Here is a 19,356-nt window from a genome sequence, read left to right as displayed (position 1 = left end):
ATTTTTTAGGGGATAATGAAATTTTACTTTTTTATAGTGAATAATTTTTAAAATATTAAATTAAATTTTATAATTGTAGAGGGGTTAAAATGTAATTTTTATCTTTATTAATTTAAAATTTTAGAATTTTTTAAAGAGTCTAAATAGTAATTTTTTATTTTAGGGATGGTCGCCAGCTCCTCTAGATTCGCCTTTGATGATGAAGTAATATTGGAAATGGAGAGACTCAAACCGGATCCTCCTAAAATGGAAAATTTTTCATTTAAGTTTTTTAAAATTTTAAATTAATAAAATTAAAATTACACTTTGGCCCCTTAAAAATGATAAAAATTTGATTAAGTCTTTTAAAAATTATAAAAATATAAGGTATTTAAATGATAAAATTCTTAATAATTGACTAATAATTCATTATATAAAAATTTGTTAAAGTAATAATATAAAATAACATAAACATTTAATTGTTAATGATAATATTTTTAAAAGAATTATGTAGGTTAAAAATAATTAATATTATTTTAACAAATTATGTTGTCGATACAACAATACAGTAAGGAGGGAGTATAGAGAAGAGATTGGTAGATGCTATGGAATTCAATTCACCCAGTAGGGGTGAAAAGTCAGAGGCTAAGGAGAACTAGGGTGGAGAGAATGCCGAAGATAAGAGCTTCGAAGAATATTGGCAGAATATAGGCTTAACATTCTCAAGAGTGGATCTCCTCTCCCTAGCTTTTTGGGTATTTATGGGTAGGGGTCTTGTATAATACGGTGTTAACGTGTTGGACTTGCCAGCTAACTATCATTATGGAGTGCGTGAAAAAGACACTTTTGATGGGGCAAGAATGTATTTTGCTTGAATCCATGTCAATTGTGTGATTATTATTTAGTTTCAAATTATATATTTTATTATTTATTATATATTATTTTAAAAGTACAAATCTATATTCTAAATAAATAAATTTCTCGTACATACTCATCGATAAAATTTCTAATTTTATAAAAGATACTTGGTTTAATGTTATTTGTGACCCTCAAAATCTGTTTTTTTTAATAATTAACTTTTATCAGAAAAAAAGTACTCATACTTTTTTTTTTCTAAATTATTTATAAAAAAAAACTATATAGGATTATTTTTCATAAACTGACCCAGACATTATCTGCCAATGGCTACTACTCGTATGATCTGTACACATAGAGTCAATGTATCTGGTGAAAGAAATTAACAGATACGGATAGCTGGTGGATCAAATTCATTTAATTCCCTCTTCTTCACCTTCTATAAAGCCTACCACAAAAATTTTCACTACATTGTGGTATCCTCTCAAAACAAATGAAAATGGAGTTGATTGACATTTTCATTATTGGTTTAGCACTTATCTTCATCCGTTTCTGGTGGCGCTACTGGTCAGTCACCGGCGGCGGACCAAAGAACCTCCCACCTGGACCACCTGGTTGGCCACTTGTCGGAAACTTAATCCAAGTCATCCTCCAACGTCGACATTTCATCTTCATAATACGTGAGTTACGTAAAAAATATGGTCCGATTTTCACCATGCAAATGGGGCAACGCACGATGGTGATCGTCACGGATTCCAAGCTCATTCATGAAGCGTTAGTTCAAAGAGGGCCGGACTTCGCTTCCCGGCCGCCGGACTCTCCGATTCGGCTCTTGTTCAGCGTCGGGAAATGTGCCATCAACTCGGCTGAGTACGGACCGCTCTGGCGAACCTTGAGGAAGAACTTCGTCACTGAGCTGATAACACCGACGAGGGTAAAACAGTGCAGTTGGATACGAAAATGGGCGATTGAAAATCATATGAAAAGGATCAAAAGAGAAGCGTTTGAGAATGGGTTTTTGGAAGTGATGAGTAATTGCAGACTCACTGTATGTAGTATTTTAATTTGTTTATGTTTTGGTGCTAAAATCTCTGAAGAAAGGATTAAAACAATTGAAAGTATACTCAAAGATGTAATGATGATAACATCGCCACAGTTGCCGGATTTCTTGCCGGTACTTACACCGTTGTTTCGCCGGCAAATGAAAGAAGCTAAAGCTTTAAGGAAGAAACAATTAGAGTGCTTGGTTCCATTGATAAAGAACCGAAGAGCTTTTGTGGAGAAAGGTGAAAACCCTAACCAAGAAATGGTGAGTCCAATCGGTGCTGCATATGTAGACTCACTCTTTGGACTCGAGCCACCGACCCGAGGTCCGTTAGGTGATGAAGAGTACGTGACTCTTTGTTCGGAGGCGATCAGTGCCGGTACCGATACTAGCGCCACGACCGTTGAATGGGCTATGCTTCACTTGGTAATGAATCAAGAAATTCAGGAAAAACTGTACCAAGAAATCATTGATTGCGTAGGTAAAGATGGAGAAATCAAAGAAGAAGACGTGGAGAAAATGCCGTATCTCGAAGCTATCGTTAAAGAAACTTTCCGGCGACACCCACCGGGTCATTTCCTTCTATCTCATGCAGCTACAAAAGATACTGAGCTCGCCGGTTACACGATTCCGGCAGGTGTTTACGTGGAGATTTACACTGCATGGATTACTGAGGATCCGGATATTTGGTCGGACCCGAGCGAGTTCCGCCCCGAGAGGTTCTTGCACGGCGATGGGGTCGGCGTGGACGTGACTGGTACTCGGGCGGTGAAGATGCTGCCGTTCGGAGCGGGGAGACGGATTTGTCCAGCTTGGAACTTGGGCATTTTGCACATAAATTTGTTGATTGCAAAGATGGTTCAAGCTTTCAAGTGGTTGCCGGTACCGGATGCTCCGCCGGACCCTGCCGAGACTTATGCATTCACCGTCGTGATGAAGAACCCTCTCAAGGCCGTCATCTTGCCCCGAGTATAAATCCCTTAAATGGCGAAATGGCATTTAAGTCCTTTTAAAAATTAAAAATTAAAAATTAGTCTAATAATAAAATTTCCTTTTGGCCCCTGAAATTATAGATCATTTGATTTGATGTAGCGTCATGAAAAGATGTAATTTTTGGTTGATTTAAATCCTCTTCAATGCTCTTTTCATCTTTCCTTTTTTGTTATAATTTTATATGTATGGTATTAATGGTTAACCACTTAATTTCATGAGCTGCTTTCACTTTCATGGACTGTGAATGATTTGCAGATAAAGTCTTTAGCTTTTTTCTTAATTGGAATATTTAAGTGCCAGTCCAAATGGGTTCCCAAAAGGAGAGATCCACCATCAATATAGCTAAAAACATAGAAGAAGCTTTAGTACTTTTGTTTTTTGCTTGTATTAAATGGATTAAATTGAAATTTTAACTTTTAAGAGGAATCGAAATACAAAATTTTCATTTAATAAAGAGACCAAAAGGAGGTAAAAAGTACAGACTATCTTTTGACTAATGATGCTTTTAAACTTACTTATAAACGACCAGACATCACATTACTTTAATTTTGCAATACATAATGTAACATAGAATATTTTATCCTCAAATCCTTTCACTTTGACCAGACCTGCCATTTGGAGGATAAGGATGGTTTTAAGTTAGTTGAACTTGTATCTAAGTTTTTTAGTAAAAGTATTACGAAGGAACTTGGATTAAAAATAATCATATATTTTATTGTTAAAATTAGGGTGACTAACAAAATAATTAAATAACTACATGTAACGTGTTATGTCTATCTTATTTTGATGTACTAGGATCAATTTTAACAATAGAAACAGATAAAAATTTAATAAAAGACCAAACTATTACTCTTTAATCTAATGTATAAGAACTAATTTATTATTTTTAAGTAAAATGATAAAATATAACTCTACTTCTAATACAATATTCTCCATTCCGATGCCTTTAGAATGCGGAAAAGGGTGAACCTTTTAGCCTTAGCATTGCTGTTACAGTGTCATTGGTTCATTGAACCTAATTGATGGGAAGTTTATCTCGCCATGTTTCTCATTCCACAAACAAAAGGGAAAGAGATAGTGTAATGGAGTTTGTCTCTATCTGTTTCGTTCAATTTGGAACTTAAAGACAGCGCCCACCTGTTTCAGGGCCAATAAAATCGCTACCAAGCAACTTCACTTTCTCTTAAATGCTAGTAGTAGGTGAACATTTATGGCATCGGCATTGGGCAAACTGGCCGAGATTTATTGGCCATAACACAACGATTTTGCTTCACTAAATGATGCAAGTCATTCATCATGTGTATGTGTATTCTTTGTATGAATAATTATTCTATGCACAGGTATTTCACAAGTGCTGTTATGCAGCAGCCTGTTTTAGCATTATGTTTTGGGTAATTAAAATTTTAAGAGGTTTAATGATTAAAAAAAAAAGAGTATCTAACTAAAATTTTCAAAATTTAAAAGCTAAAAAACTTTTGTTGAGCTTAAGTGGAAGGTTCAAAATTTTTCAATGATATGATGAAAATATTCAGATCTATTAATATTCTCTTGGATATACTATACCTAGACACATTAAATTATTAATAAGTTTACATTTTGGTCATTTAATTTTAAAAAGTTACAAACTAGCCAATATACTATTTGAAAGTTTTCATCATTTAAGTCACCGGGTTGTTAAGTTTTTTTTTTAATCCGGCTAGCGAGTTCAAGCGAGGTTCGACAACCGTTACGGTGGATCAATACCCATCAACGAGTAGAATAATATACCTTAGATCAGACCTAGCTTTGAGGTTGTTTGAGAGTGTAGCCACCCAGGGCCCAAATTTTTTTTTTTCAGCTTTTAATGTGGAAAAAAAAAATCAAACTAAAATAAATTAACTAAATGCTTAATGCTTTCAATTTTTCACCATAAATGCTTCATCTCTTAGGGAAACAAAAACTTTTTAACTTTTATTGTATTACATTTTATAATTTTCTTTAAAAAGGACCTAATTTATTATTTCGTTTAGGGCCCCAAAAATGTCAAGAACATGCCTGCTTTAGATCCAAATCAATCAGATAGTTTGTGTCAAAGATCAGAAAATAAAGTTACTTGAATTTTTACTCGTAGAGTTATTTCATAAAAAAATTAAATTGTAGAATAATAGGAAAATGAGAGCTTTTGATTGGTTCAAATAGTGTAAATAGATTAAGGCATACAACAACAATTTAACAAACTTAGTGACTTAAATGAAAACTTTCAAATAGTTTAACGATCATTTTGTAACTTTTTAAAATTAAGTGACCAAAACATAAATTTACCTATAATTTAGTGACCTCATTCTGTTTCTGAAATGATGAGGGTAGATGTTGGCAGTTAATGTTGGCACAGAATCCGAAACGAAAATGTGACAATTACAAGTTACCTATCAATGAATGCCATTGTAAAATTCAACAGCCAACTGTTAACTCCCAGCTGGTCTGTTCCAGCCACTAAATCAAAGCAAATATGTACATTGTTTCTTGACCAAGAGTGGAGCTTCACACTTCCTTTTTTTTTTTTTTGCAGTGTCTAAAACTCAGTCCAACTAGCTTAAAACATGTGATATTAAACCTTTTTTTTAATGTTAAACTTAATTCGAATATTTTAAGGGTAAACTAAATAAATGGGCACTCACTGTTGTTACTTAACTTTAAAAATTATAAAATAATTATTCAATTTACATTTGATTTTTAAGTTCAAAATCGTTAAATATTTAACAGTTGGTCAATGTGACTGTTAAATTAATGACTTTTTAACATTTATTTTAATACACATTATTTTCATCATTTTTAACTTTTTAAAATCGGGTGACTTAATAAGAAAAATTCGATAGTCAAATGATCATTTATTTAGTTTACTCATATTTTAATATACTATAGAGATCTTTGTATTAGAAGTTAAGTTGCATTTTATCCACTTACCTCGAAAATGAGTAAATTAATATTTGTTGGATTAAAGAGCAAATTGGTTATTTGTGTCAAAAATATTATCCATTTCTGTTATTAAAAACTAGCATGGCTGACAAAATAATCAAAAAGTTACATGTGGCGTATCACGTGTACCTTATGTTGGCATACAATAACTAGTTTTTAATTGTAAAAATGAATGAAATTTTTAACAGGACCAATTTGCTCATTAATCTAACGTATAATGACTAATTTGCCTATGTTTTGAGTAGATGAAGTAAAATGCAATCTGACTCTTACTATAAGGACCTCCATGGTACTTTACCTAAATTTAGCCTTTTATGTTTACATTCTTTTTGAATTTGGCTCTTATTCTTTTCTTGAGTTAAATTTGTTCTCAACTTTTTAAAAATGGTTAAATTTAACAATCAACATTTCAAACAGAGTTGAATTGATTTTTTGTAATGAAAATAATGATTAGAGCGTTAAAATTTTAAATATGGTAGCGCCTACATGGTAATTCACATGTATTTCATATTATATTTTTAATTTTTATGAATTTTTTATAATATTTTTGAATTTTGAATTTTAAATATTTTTATAAATTTTAAATTATTTGTTGACGTGACATGGAAGAGAAATAGTATTGTATTAGTATGAAGTACATGTATATTGCAATGTGAATTTTCACTCCGGTATCATTAAAATTAATATTTTAATCAATATTTCCATTTGAAAAACGATTTAATTCTTTTTGAAAGGTTGATAACAAAATTTATCTAGAAAAAAGATTAAGGATCAAATTAACGTCGCCCATTTTTAAGAGAAATTATTTTATGAAACCCTACTTATCATATTATCCATGATCCTTACCAATTAAAATAAACACATTATATATTTTTTTTCCATATCATATGTACAGTTGACAACGAAAAATCATGAATGCTGTGAAAAAAATATAATATATTTATTTTTAATTACTAGGAACTATAAATAATGTGATAAATCCATTTTTAAAGCACGTATGAGCCTCTCAAGTATAGGGCTTTTTTTTTCTAGCTGGCCATATCTAAAATTCAAGCTATTGGGCGTTGCCCCCACTAGTTCATGTTATGGTTGGTTTGGTGACACTATTTTGGGCCTTTGGCATGTCAATACTATTATAGTAAAGTAATGCAATTTTACAATTTTATATTCACCCTCTTTTGAACTCGAAAACTCAACTTTACGATAAATTCAAATTACTTATATTTTAAACGTACTTGAATTTAAATGATTCAAACTTGAAATCATCTTAAATGAACTAAGTTCAAAGTGATTAAAACTCGAAGTGATTCAAAATTTATAATGATCTAATTAAAAAATCTAAACATTAAACCCGAAACAATGGAATTGGCTTCAACTAAAATAAACCCTAAAATTAAAAAGTTGAATTGATCTTAATTGACAAATGTGTACCTTACAATTAAGGGTGAGTATTCGATCGAGTCGAGTTAAATCAAGTCAAAAAATTTTGAGTTAGTCGAGTTGATGAGTTGACGAATCCTATTTTAGCAACCGAACTGGATTTGAATTTTTTTTGAATCGAATCGAGTCAAAAAATTTTGAGTCAAGTTGAATCGAGTTAACGAATCATATTATTTATACTCAATGTTGCGTTTACATGGATTGATTATTTAACTAGTAGACGAAGAACAAGATTATTTAACTACATAAACAATATAATTACTTTACCTTTTAACTTAATGAGTAAACATTTATCAAAATGACATAATTTTGCCTTTTCTTATTTAGATTTTTGGATAACTCGAATTGTGTAATTCATATTCGAGTTAAACCGAAAAACTTAATTTTTTATTTGAGTTGATCCGAATAACTTAATTAACTCAAATAACTCGAACTAGTTAATTCAAATTTTGAATTTTTTATCAAGTATTTTGAATCAAATCGGATTTTGCTCACCCCTACTTAGGTTGTGTTCTTCAATGTTTCTCAGATGAGCTTTTCCATTAAAAAATGTTTTTCCCTAAAAAGCAATAAAGAACAGACCTCAGTGTAGAAAAATTTTTAACTTACTTTTGCTTTTTCACAGATGAAAAAGCATAAATTTTTAGCTATTTTCAGCCCAAAAGTGCTTTTGGCTGGTATTTTACTTTTTTAACCTTACTATTTCTTCTTCCAAATAGACATTAGAAGACTTTTTAAAAATAAAATAATACAAATGTGTTAAAATCATTAATTAAAAATAAAAAATAATTTTTAAAATAATACAATTGTGTCAATATCTAATTACAAATATTTAATTATTATATTTAAATATGATTTATATATTCTAATTAAATTTAATAAATAATAATTATTAATTACTTAAAATATTTAAAATTAATATTATATATTAAAATATTAACAATAAGTTATAATAAATTATTTTTATATTTTTGCTAAAATATCGTAATATTAACTAATTTGAACATTATTTAACTACATATTTGTTACATTATAATATCATGTCTAAAATGAATTTTTTATTTCTCAAAAGTAATTTTTGACAGCAATACCAAATACTTAAATTTTTCAAAAGCACTTCTGAAAAGTACTTTTCTACGGCATTTTTCAAAAGCATTGCTAATCTAGCCCTTACAATCACCATTGTCACTCACCATGGAAAAGAAAACTGAGCTTTGAAACGGGGTTGTTGCATCCAAATTCCAACGAACCAAGCTAGTTGAGCTGCGTTTGGAATTGTTCAACCAAGTAAAACGACGTCGTTCGGTGTATTTCCCTTAACTATAATAACGACCCCGACAGCGGGAAATAACAAAATGAAAAAAAAAAATATCAGAGACAGAGTTCGTAGATTTCACATAATCATTGGATGATAATCAGATTGTATTCCAGCTGCTATATGATAATGGGATTGAACCTCGATTAAATTTGGAGGGAAGAAAATCAAATGTAAAATATAATAGTATTATCAACCGTTGGATCGTGATAAACAACCTTCTCCCGCGCATTTTAACCGTCGGGTCACTATGTCTTGGGGATTAGGATGGAAACGACCGTCGGAGATCTTCCGTTTATCGCTATATTACGGGTACGAAGAATCCCGGGAAGATCTTGACCGTACATCATCGCAATTGATAGGTTCATGTTCTTCCTCGTCGGCATCGTTAACTCCTCCACAAGATCAGCAAGAACCGGGGTTTAAGATTGATCTGGATTGGGTATCGGGAGATGACGTGGACCAGGTAGCGCTCCGGCTTCAATCTCAGTTAATGTTGGCACTCCCTTCGTCACAGGATACGGTGGCGATTGAATTGAAAGAGACGGAAGAGAATGTGGTGCGGGTGGAGATGTATGTTGAGAAGAGGAGGGAACCGTTACGGGCGGTTACGGTGGTTAAGGCAACCGGGTCGAGTCAGCAGAGTGATGGAGTCGGAGTTTTGCTTCGGTTGTTACGGTCGAATTTGGTTCCTTCTGTTGACGCGGATCCGGTTGCGAATGATGATCATTGGAAAGGCATCACTTCGCTTAGCCTTTGCGGTTGCGGTTTAACGGTAAGGCTTAGCTTAACCTAATTTTTAACCAGTAACTGATTCTTTTTTTTAGTTAGAGAATGAAAATTTTCAAAACAAATGTTTTGAATTTCTGAACTGAGCTCAATGAAGAAACTTAGGCACTCGTTGTTTACATTTTGATACAGACACTGCCTGTTGAGTTAACTCAGTTGCCAATTCTTGAGAAATTATACCTTGATTACAACAAGCTATCACAGTTACCACCTGAGCTTGGTGATGTAAAAAACTTAAAAGTACTTAGGGCTGATTGCAACATGCTTCTTTCAGTGCCTGGTAAGAATGATCTTGTTTTTTACATCTAAATTTTTGTTCATATGTCGAGTGATTTTGAAGGTCAGACCATTGGTGTTACTTCCCATTTGCCTATTGACTGCATTTTTTGTTGGTAATTTATGAGCAGTGGAACTGAAACAGTGTATTGGGTTGGTGGAATTATCATTAGAGCATAATAAAATTGTTCGGCTTCTTCTCGACTTCAGGTCACTTTATTGACAATGAAATCAATGTTTAAGCTTTAAAATGTATGGTACTTTTCTCTTGTCTAATGTTTTTCTCCAGTTGGATGGCAGGGCTACGATTGAGTTAGAAATTCTTAGATTGTTTGGTAATCCACTTGAATTCCTTCCTGAGATCTTGCCTTTACGCAAGCTAAGTCAGTTGTCCCTTGCAAATATCAGGATTGTGGCTGATGAAAATCTAAGATCGGTGACCGTGCAAATAGAGGTACAGGTCGACAGATATTGGCTGTTTGTATGCTCATGCTCATGAGTTTACATGAGCATCTATGAATGAAATTGTTTTCACTTTGTTGATTTTACAGATGGAGAACAGTTCTTATTTTGGCACATCTAAACACAAGCTGAGTGCCTTTTTCTCTCTCATATTCCGTTTTTCCTCTTGTCATCACCCGTTGATAGCGTCTGCACTGACGAAGATAATAATGCAAGACCAAGGGAACTGTGTACTTATTGGTAAAGATGAGAATGCACTGCGGCAGCTCATTAGCATGATAAGTAGTGACAACCGCCATGTGGTACACTGGATATACTTTCCTTTTTATGCAGTGACATCAGACATGTTGTCTTTTTAGTTCCCCTTCCTATTGTGCACTATTGTTCTGGTTTGTGTCAGGTCAGTCAAGCCTGCTCTGCTCTATCAACTCTTGCTGGAGATGTTTCTGTGGCCATGGAATTGATGAAATGTGACATCATGAAACCCATTGAATTTGTTATGAAGTCTATTGCCCCAGAAGAACAGGTTTCTGTGCTACAAGTTGTGGGCACTTTGGCCTTTGGATCTGATATTGTAGCTCAGAAGATGCTATCAAGGGATGTTTTGAGATCATTAAAAATACTGTGCGCCAATAAAAATCCAGAGGTAACTTTCTGATTTTAAATTATTCTTATATTGAACTGTATTTAAACCCTTACATATAATTAGGTGCAAAGGCTTGCTTTGCTAGCTGTTGGAAATTTGGCCTTCTGTCTGGAGAATCGCTTCATTCTTGTCACCTCGGAAAGCTTGAGGGAACTTCTCATGCGGCTGACTTTTACATCTGAACCACGTGTGAATAAAGCTGCAGCTCGTGCTTTGGCAATTCTTGGTATCTTTCTCCCATTTGATCCTTTTGACTTTCTTTAAGAACTTTTGGAATTTGGATCATAGAGTCATCAGATAATGTTCTTTCGTAGGAGAGAATGAGAACCTTCGACGTGCTATTAGAGGGAGACAGGTACCAAAACGAGGCCTGCGCATACTCTCAATGGATGGAGGTGGCATGAAAGGTCTTGCAACTGTGCAGATGCTTAAAGAAATTGAGAAGGGAACTGGAAAGCGAATACATGAGTTATTTGACCTTGTATGCGGAACATCAACCGGTGGCATGCTCGCTGTTGCCCTTGGCATTAAGTTGATGACCTTGGATCAATGTGAAGAAATATACAAAAAACTTGGTCAGTATGCTGCATAAAGATTCTGTTTGACAACACTTGTAGTCCAATTTGTTTATTCTTGCCCTATATTGGCGTTGTAGGAAAACTTGTTTTCACTGAACCTGTGCCAAAGGATGAAGCTGCAACATGGAGAGAAAAGTTTGATCAGCTTTATAAAAGTTCATCACAGAGTATCAGAGTTGCTGTACATGGATCTAAAGTATGGATTTCTTTTGTATGTAGATGAATTTATGTTTCATTCTTCATTGCTTCTAAAATTGCTTTCTCTTGTTTTCCTTGAAAATGTGTCTATGAATTTGCATGAATTTCTCTTGCTTTCCTTGAATGCATGTCGCATGTCTTGAATGCATGAAGAGGCGTTGAACATCGTGAAAGCATAACTCAGACTAATAAGAACCTTTTTGTGGTTCTAAAGGATATTTCCAGAGTTTTGCTTTCAACAAGACGCAATAACATGTAGTGTTGCAGCACAGTGCAGATCAGTTTGAAAGGTTGCTGAAGGAAATGTGTGCTGATGAGGATGGTGACCTACTAATCGATTCTGCTGTAAAAAACATTCCAAAAGTTTTTGTTGTGTCGACATTGGTGAGCGTTATGCCAGCTCAGCCTTTTTTATTCCGCAATTATCAGGTTTGAGGTCAAGAGTTTCTTTTTCTATAATGTTATCTGAACTCTAATTGGATTCAAGTATTACGTTGTTCATATAGATATATGTGGACTGTTTTATTATCCATTATGGTAATTTCTTGGCACCTCAATGAGTTTGTTTATAAATCTATTTCTTAATGTGCAGTACTCTGTTGGAACACCAGAGGTGCCTCTTGCAATACTCGAAGGTTCAGTAACCACTATTCAAGGTGCTCAATTTGGCTACAAGCGAAATGCTTTTATTGGAAGTTGTAAACACCATGTATGGAAAGCTATAAGAGCATCTTCTGCTGCCCCATATTATCTTGATGACTTCTCGGATGGTATTTTTCTTCAGCTTGCTTAAATTAACTCTTTTTTAAAGGATGTTTGAACTTCTTAACCTTTATTATATTTTATTTTACCTTATATAGATGTAAACCGCTGGCAAGATGGTGCTATAGTGGCAAATAATCCAACTTTATTTTCCATACGAGAAGCACAACTTTTATGGCCTGATACAAAAATTGACTGTTTAGTTTCAATTGGCAGTGGTTCTGTGCCTACGAAGGTAACTGCTTTGTTTTTGTGTAGTTGCAATCACCCTTTTATAAGGATATTCATGCAGAATAACAGGAAACTACATATATGTGCTTTTATTTATATTCCAAAATACCGTTTTAAGCAGTTTTGATATTTTGACTGATTGGAGAATAAAAAATCAAGAGATTTAAATCTCTATCTACCTTTTCGTTACTGATCATATTGAGATTTAATATTCATCACTTCATTCCCTGCATTCATGTGCATCTCTTTTGTTCTAGGCACGAAAAGGAGGTTGGCGTTACCTGGATACTGGACAAGTGCTGATTGAGAGTTCATGCTCTGTGGAGCGAGCTGAGGAAGCATTGAGTGCAATGTTAACCATGCTCCCTGAGATCCAATACTTTCGGTTTAATCCAGGTATTACTTGGTTCCTTGTGGCTATCGTAGATGAGAGTTTTATGTCCTTTTTACCTTGGCTGATGTCTCCATAATTAGCATCCAACCAGTTTTTATTGTGATATCCAAATTTAATCCTTGTGCAGTAGCTGCTTAGCAAAATAACTCAATTTATATGGTTGCCTTGCAGTTGATGAACGTTGTGACATGGAGCTAGATGAGACTGATCCAACAGTTTGGCTCAAGTTGGAAGCTTCTGTAAAGGACTACATCCAAAACAATTCAGATGCCTTCAAGAATGCATGTGAAAGACTTCTTGTACCCTTTGCACGTGATGAGAAGTGGACAGAAAAATTTAAATCTCAACATTTTGCTAGGGCTAAAGCATCAAATGCAGGTATTTGATCCTCGTTTTTGATAGTTGTCATATGTTATAACTTTCAGGATGCTCTGCTGAACCTTTTATATTCTTTTCTCTTGGGTAGTACTAGATGAGAATACCCCTTCATTAGGTTGGAGGCGAAATGTACTACTTGTTGAAGCTTTGTCTAGTCCTGATTCAGGAAGAATAGTGCACCATGCTCAGGCACTCGAGTCATTTTGTGTACAAAATGGAATCAGATTAACTCTTTTGCATGACATATCTGGAGTTTCAAAGACAGTACCGACAACAACATTTCCGACACCATTTACCTCTCCTCTTCTCGCTGGAAGTTTCCCCTCAAACTCTCTTTCCTTCATTCCTATTGACCTGCAAAGGCTTGGCCAAATTGACAAGATCTCACCTTTTAGCTTAGATGGATTACTATCTGGAAAGAAAACAACATCTCAGCCAAAGTCTCCTACTGGACCCAGGGAACTATCTTTACCTGTACAGTCATTACATGAAAAGTTACAGAATCTACCACAAGTTGGCATTATACATTTAGCCCTTCAAAATGACTCAGTTGGCTCAATATTAAGGTACAAAATCCTTGCTTTTCGAGGCATTACTTTTACCGTAGCTTTGCCCCAACCCTTACATGCTAACTGCTTATTTTCTCTAGTTGGCAAAACGAGGTGTTTGTTGTAGCTGAACCTGGAGAACTGGCTGATAGGTTTCTACAAAGTGTCAAGGTTAGCATGTTGTCAATGATGCGGAGCCGGAACCGTAAGGGTGCATCACCTTTTGCACAAGTAACAACTATTGCTGATTTGATTCGTTGTAGACCATACTTCCAAGTTGGAAACATTGGGCATAGATATATTGGACGCCAAACCCAAGTGTGCATGCTTTTCAAATGATTTCATTCTTTTAAAATTGTTAGTTTAATGTTATCAAAACTAATGAACCTTTTCTTGAAGGTTACGGAAGATGATCAAGAAATCGGGGCATACATGTTCCGCCGCACGGTCCCTTCTTTGCACATAAAACCTGATGATGTTCGTTGGATGGTAAGCATATTACTCTCATTTGATTTTTTTCCCATCAATGCTCAGTATACCTGATGCTGTAATCCAATGATTCGTGTTCTCCATAGATCATGAACTGTAGTGCCCCGAATTTAGCATTTTATGCGTCTGATACTTTGTTGAACAATGCTAGGTTGGAGCTTGGAGGGACAGGATCATAATCTTCACTGGAACTTATGGCCCCTCTGCAAATTTAATTAAAGCCTTCCTAGACTCTGGTGCTAAAGCTGTTTTATGCCCCACAGCTGAGCCTCAGGATGTGTTGATCAATGACTTAGGAGAGTACAACGTTTTGGGAAAGGGAAGGTTCGAGATTGGTGACGAAGATCCAGAAGACGAAGACTCCGAAACCGAAACCGAAACCGAAACTGAATCCGAACTAGAAACTATCAGTCCGTCAAGCGACTGGGATGATCATGACATGGAGAAGAACACGGACCATGGTACCAGCTTTTGGGATAAAGAAGAAGATGAACTATCAAGGTTTGTCTGCAAATTATATGACTCAATATTTCGTGAAGGTGCAACAGTGGATGTTGCCCTAAAAAATTCTCTTGCTTGCCATAGGAAGCTGAGGTATACATGTCATCTTCCCTATCTTAAATAGCTAGTAAAATATATTAAGTGCATGAATAAGAGGCAGCATTCATTTTTGTAGCTTTATAAGTAAATATTTGTTTCCAATCATTCATTTTTTTAGCTTTATAAGTAAATATATGGGAATTTAAATTTTTATAATGTTGCATGTATTAGCAGCCTCTAGTTTTGGTCATTCCTAGTTTATATATTGTGGAACAAACAGTGCTTTTTCCAACCTTTCAAGCTCAGTACATCATAATTTGTTTCATGACCCGATCTGTCAAGTCATGTGTCAGATTTCGGGATTGTCTTTTTTGTTTGAACCCAGAATGCTCTCCTTTCTGTGTGAGGTTGTGAATTCAATTACATAGATTACTAACATTCGATTTGATGTGAATTAGAGACTTTCTAATTCTACTATTTTGATTAAATTAACATATCATACATTTCAATCACAACATATTTAACTCAATTCTTTGAAATACAAATAAAGTTAATAAGAAAACTTTCCTCCCATTTGCTTCTCTTCCCTTTTCTTCTTCAACTTCATGACTATCAATTTATCCTCTTCTTGTCTTCTAATTTTCTTCACTTCCATCTACTAATTTCTTACTTTTAAATTGATGAACATACTTTAGAGTCTCTACTTAATCTTTTTTCCCTTTGGTGCCTATGAAAATTTCTAAGAAATTTAGAAGAAATAGTGGAATTACATAATAAGGGACCAAATTGTAAGAAAAGCAAAGTTTTCTTTGGCGGTGATGTTTGGATAAAGAAACATGAAGAAAATCCTTCATTTTCTATAAAAACATACTTATTAATTAAATAATAAAATATTCTAACCAATCATATTTTGACACTATTTTCACTAATTATTATCATTATGATTATCCTGATTGAGAAATAACCATATTTCCCTTATAATTTTTATCTTGACCTATGATTTTTGAATATTTACAGTAAAACCACAACACTTTTCACATTTTTATAATTTAGTTCCTACCTTAAATTATCCGCCATGTCATACTTCTTGATTCAACTCACTTTGGCGTCCAACAACCTTCAGTTTTATCGATCTTATATCTTATTCCACTAAAAATCTATCACATATTATTTACAGCCAACCGTGTTTTTGGATGTTACATAGACTTCTCTCCATAAAATCACAATCCATTGTGTTTTTTTCTTAGAGACACATTCATGTTGAACAGTGACATACAACCATGAAGATTTTCCTCACAAGGTTTCATTATGTACTAAATCTGAGTTGCACATGCTTACATACCAAATCTCAAATATTACAATTTAGTTCTATGTTTGACACTATTGTCTCTCCCATGTATTTGAACACGAGAATAACAATACGATCATCCAAAATATATGAAAACCTTAAAAAAGATTATGCATACTTATATCTAAACACATACTTGTATTTTGCACTTAAAGATAAGCTACTTAAACAATTACACACATAAAAGAACTCACAATTATCTACACAAACAACATGCTAACATAGTGTGAGCAACTTGTAGCTTGAAAACCAAGTACCAGTTTCAGTTGGTTTTCAGTTCTGCAATTTCTTCAAGTTTCAAGATTGTTAACCTCAGCTACAGTAGCTACAAATCACGGTCTCGTTTCGAACTTCGTTCTTTCACGGACTTAACATGGAAGCTGCTGTTTCTTTGTGACTCTGCTGTAACTTGGCCGTCAACTTTTGGCCTAGCAAGAAACTCAACCGCAGTTAAAACATCACCGATCAATGGCCGGCTATTAGCATCCTCTTGAAGACACATTGCTGCTATAGCAAGAGCTTGATAAAGACCCTTTACGGGGTAATTCTCTTCGAGCAACGGATCTATGATCTTCGTGAACTTCTGCCTGTCTTTGAGTAATGGCTCTGCCTGCAATATGTGGACGATAATCGATGATAAACTTAAATTTACAAACTTAAAACAGAGCTTAAAACAAGTGATTTTGGATTCCATGAACATACCCAAAGAACCAGATTCTGTTCTTCAGCCGGTCTTTCGAGATCAATAGCTCTCCTCCCCGAGATAAGCTCCAGAAACACTACACCGAAGCTGTAAACATCGGATTTTGTCGTCAGCTGGCCTGTCATTGCATATTCAGGAGCACAATAACCATAGGTCCCCATGACCCTAGTTGATACATGGTCTTTCCCTTCAGTAGGACCTAACTTTGCAAGTCCGAAATCCGAGAGTTTGGGATTGAAGTTCTCATCTAGTAATATGTTTGAAGCTTTAAAGTCGCGATAAATTATCGGCGGATCAGCAAAATCGTGTAAATATTCTAGTCCTTTAGCCGCTCCTTCAGCTACTTTCATCCTGGTATTCCAATCCAATGGCTCCTTACCAGGGGGCAAATCTAAATACACATCAAACAAAATGAATTAATAGTATATAAATTGGTACTAAACAAGTTTCAATGTGTCATTTTTAACACACCAAGAAGATGATGTTCCAAAGATCCATTTGCCATGTATTCATAAACTAAAATCCTTTGATCCCCATCTGCACAATAGCCGATTAGATTCACGAGGTTCTGATGGTTAACCAGACTTAGCATCAATACCTCTGAGAAGAATTCTCGACTTCCTTGAGTTCCATTCCGATCAAGCCGCTTTACGGCCACAATCTAAGGTAAACCAAGCACAAAAGTTATCAACTTTCAGGGTCATACAAGTTACATGCATGAAACAATTCTAGAGAAAAAAGATATATATCTGTATGTAAACATATTTATATATACTTGATCAAGGTTCTCAATGTATCCTTTATAGACCCTGCCAAAGCCACCTTCCCCTATCAGACAATCAGGATTGAAGTTGTCTGTAGCAACTGCTAGTTCTCTAAATGTGAAAATATGAGCTGAAACTTTTACTTTGCCAACTTTTTGTATTTCTTCAGCTATTTTTTGCTTGTTGGCACCTGCACATTGATTCAAATGGTCAAATAAAAGGTACCCAGAATTAGGAACGTAAGTATCGTTTATAGATCGGATCGAGAGATGTCCTTCAAGGATGGTGAAATCAACTCGGATGCTTGCTTACGACTTTAAGCTATTTTTTCTCCATTACAATGATGTTGTATGTATTTGAAAGCGTCTCGAAGCACAAGTTTTATCTACCCCTGTTGAGGGGAGGTCAGTCTTGGACCCTCAAACAGTGGAAGTATTGTGCTCGAGGCATCTATATTTGATTTTAGCCTCAAGTTTTGTCTCTCAAGCCTAACAGATTCACAAAGTTTGGGGAGAAATGTTAAAAATTTTGGCCTTGATAAGATTCCAACCCATGCCTTTAGTGGAGTTCTTACCCACTAATGCCATATAAAAAACATGGGTTCAAACTCCAGCAAGGCCGAATGCTCATATTTCCTTAGTCATGAGGTACTCCCCAAACTCTGTAAACCCGTTGGGCTTTCCTCAGAATCAAGAGACAACCTAGAACTAAAATTGAACTTAGACACTCCGGTCAAAATTTCTCCACCGTTTGAAGATCCGAGACCGAACTCCCCTCAAAAACACCTAAGCTTTTGTTCTTCTTATAAAAACCCGAAATTATCCGAACCCATTTCACCTTTCTCGAAAAATATCAACCAATAAAAAAAAAACATAAACAAGGATAAATATGGTCCTTTCATTTACCTCTGGAACAAGCCCCAATGAGGCATTTTAACATAGACAAGCACTACACTTCCAATCTTTTATCTGAATTTCATTTACATAAAAAAATAAACAATAGATTAATACCTGCTTTTCTTGACAAATTATTCACCAAAGACCTCAATGATTTGCCATTGTTGTTGCTATTGCCACCAAGGCCACCAGTACGGTGCTGCACCTCCACTCCACAACAAGAGAAGCAGCTCATTTTTTGAAAAATGGGGAGCAAAGAAACAATGGGTGTGTTTTGAAATATTAGAAAAAAGAACTAATAACTTCGTCTTTTATTCATTAAAAGTAAGGATTAACTATAAAGTTAACTCCATTTATATTAATTTTCTAAATATAGGAGCTTTTCAATTAGATTGTGGATGGAAAGAAGATGAGATCAACACTGAGAAACTATAAAGAAGAAAAAAAATGAGTTAAAATCGTTTGAATAAAGTTTGGTAGAACAGAAGAACGAAACGCGTTTCACTTTAAATTCCATTTAAACAAATTTGAATAAGTTTCCCAACAACTTCTCTTTTTTCCCATTATGTAACTTGGGTATTCATGGCATGCAGTACATAGGAAGATGATGATACGTGTTTATATAAAGTAAGCTATTCCAATTCACAGGGAAGTTAAAAATTTTATATAAGAAAACCTAGATAAAAACATAAAATTTTCGTTACAATGCTTAAATTACATTATTCATATTTTAAAGGAACCGGAAATTAAAATTTTCATTTATTCAAAACTA

The 19,356-nt window shown here is 34.4% G+C and overlaps 3 protein-coding genes across 3 annotated transcripts; 2 read left to right on the top strand and 1 right to left on the bottom strand.

The window, feature by feature from the left end:
- Window positions 1–1,285: 1,285 nt before the first annotated feature.
- On the top strand, window positions 1,286–3,087 carry LOC105778321 (cytochrome P450 77A4). Its single transcript, XM_012602008.2, has one exon. The coding sequence runs from the start codon at window positions 1,328–1,330 to the stop codon at window positions 2,852–2,854; it is 1,527 nt and encodes a 508-aa protein (XP_012457462.1). The 5' UTR covers window positions 1,286–1,327; the 3' UTR covers window positions 2,855–3,087.
- Window positions 3,088–8,791: 5,704 nt separating this feature from the next.
- LOC105777160 (phospholipase A I) lies at window positions 8,792–15,101 on the top strand. The gene is made up of 18 exons (XM_012600256.2): window positions 8,792–9,357; window positions 9,504–9,651; window positions 9,779–9,857; window positions 9,948–10,101; window positions 10,199–10,411; window positions 10,510–10,755; window positions 10,819–10,981; window positions 11,070–11,330; window positions 11,411–11,529; window positions 11,799–11,960; window positions 12,124–12,301; window positions 12,392–12,528; window positions 12,782–12,920; window positions 13,090–13,296; window positions 13,385–13,862; window positions 13,946–14,162; window positions 14,244–14,333; window positions 14,485–15,101. Exons 1-18 carry the CDS (start codon window positions 8,833–8,835, stop codon window positions 14,956–14,958), a joined length of 3,990 nt encoding a protein of 1,329 aa, XP_012455710.1. The 5' UTR covers window positions 8,792–8,832; the 3' UTR covers window positions 14,959–15,101.
- A 1,059-nt stretch (window positions 15,102–16,160) lies between these two features.
- Window positions 16,161–19,048, bottom strand: LOC105777162 (probable serine/threonine-protein kinase PBL23). The gene is made up of 5 exons (XM_012600259.2): window positions 18,699–19,048; window positions 17,700–17,878; window positions 17,396–17,585; window positions 16,924–17,315; window positions 16,161–16,831 (listed from the first exon to the last, which is right to left on the bottom strand). The coding sequence occupies exons 1-5, from the start codon at window positions 18,817–18,819 to the stop codon at window positions 16,547–16,549; spliced, it is 1,167 nt and encodes a 388-aa protein (XP_012455713.1). The 5' UTR covers window positions 18,820–19,048; the 3' UTR covers window positions 16,161–16,546.
- Window positions 19,049–19,356: the final 308 nt, after the last annotated feature.

The sequence above is a fragment of the Gossypium raimondii genome, chromosome 10, assembly GCF_025698545.1.
Source record: "Gossypium raimondii isolate GPD5lz chromosome 10, ASM2569854v1, whole genome shotgun sequence".
NCBI lineage: Eukaryota > Viridiplantae > Streptophyta > Magnoliopsida > Malvales > Malvaceae > Gossypium > Gossypium raimondii.
Note: the sequence above shows the minus strand (reverse complement) of the source record. Positions and strands in the feature narration are given on the sequence as shown.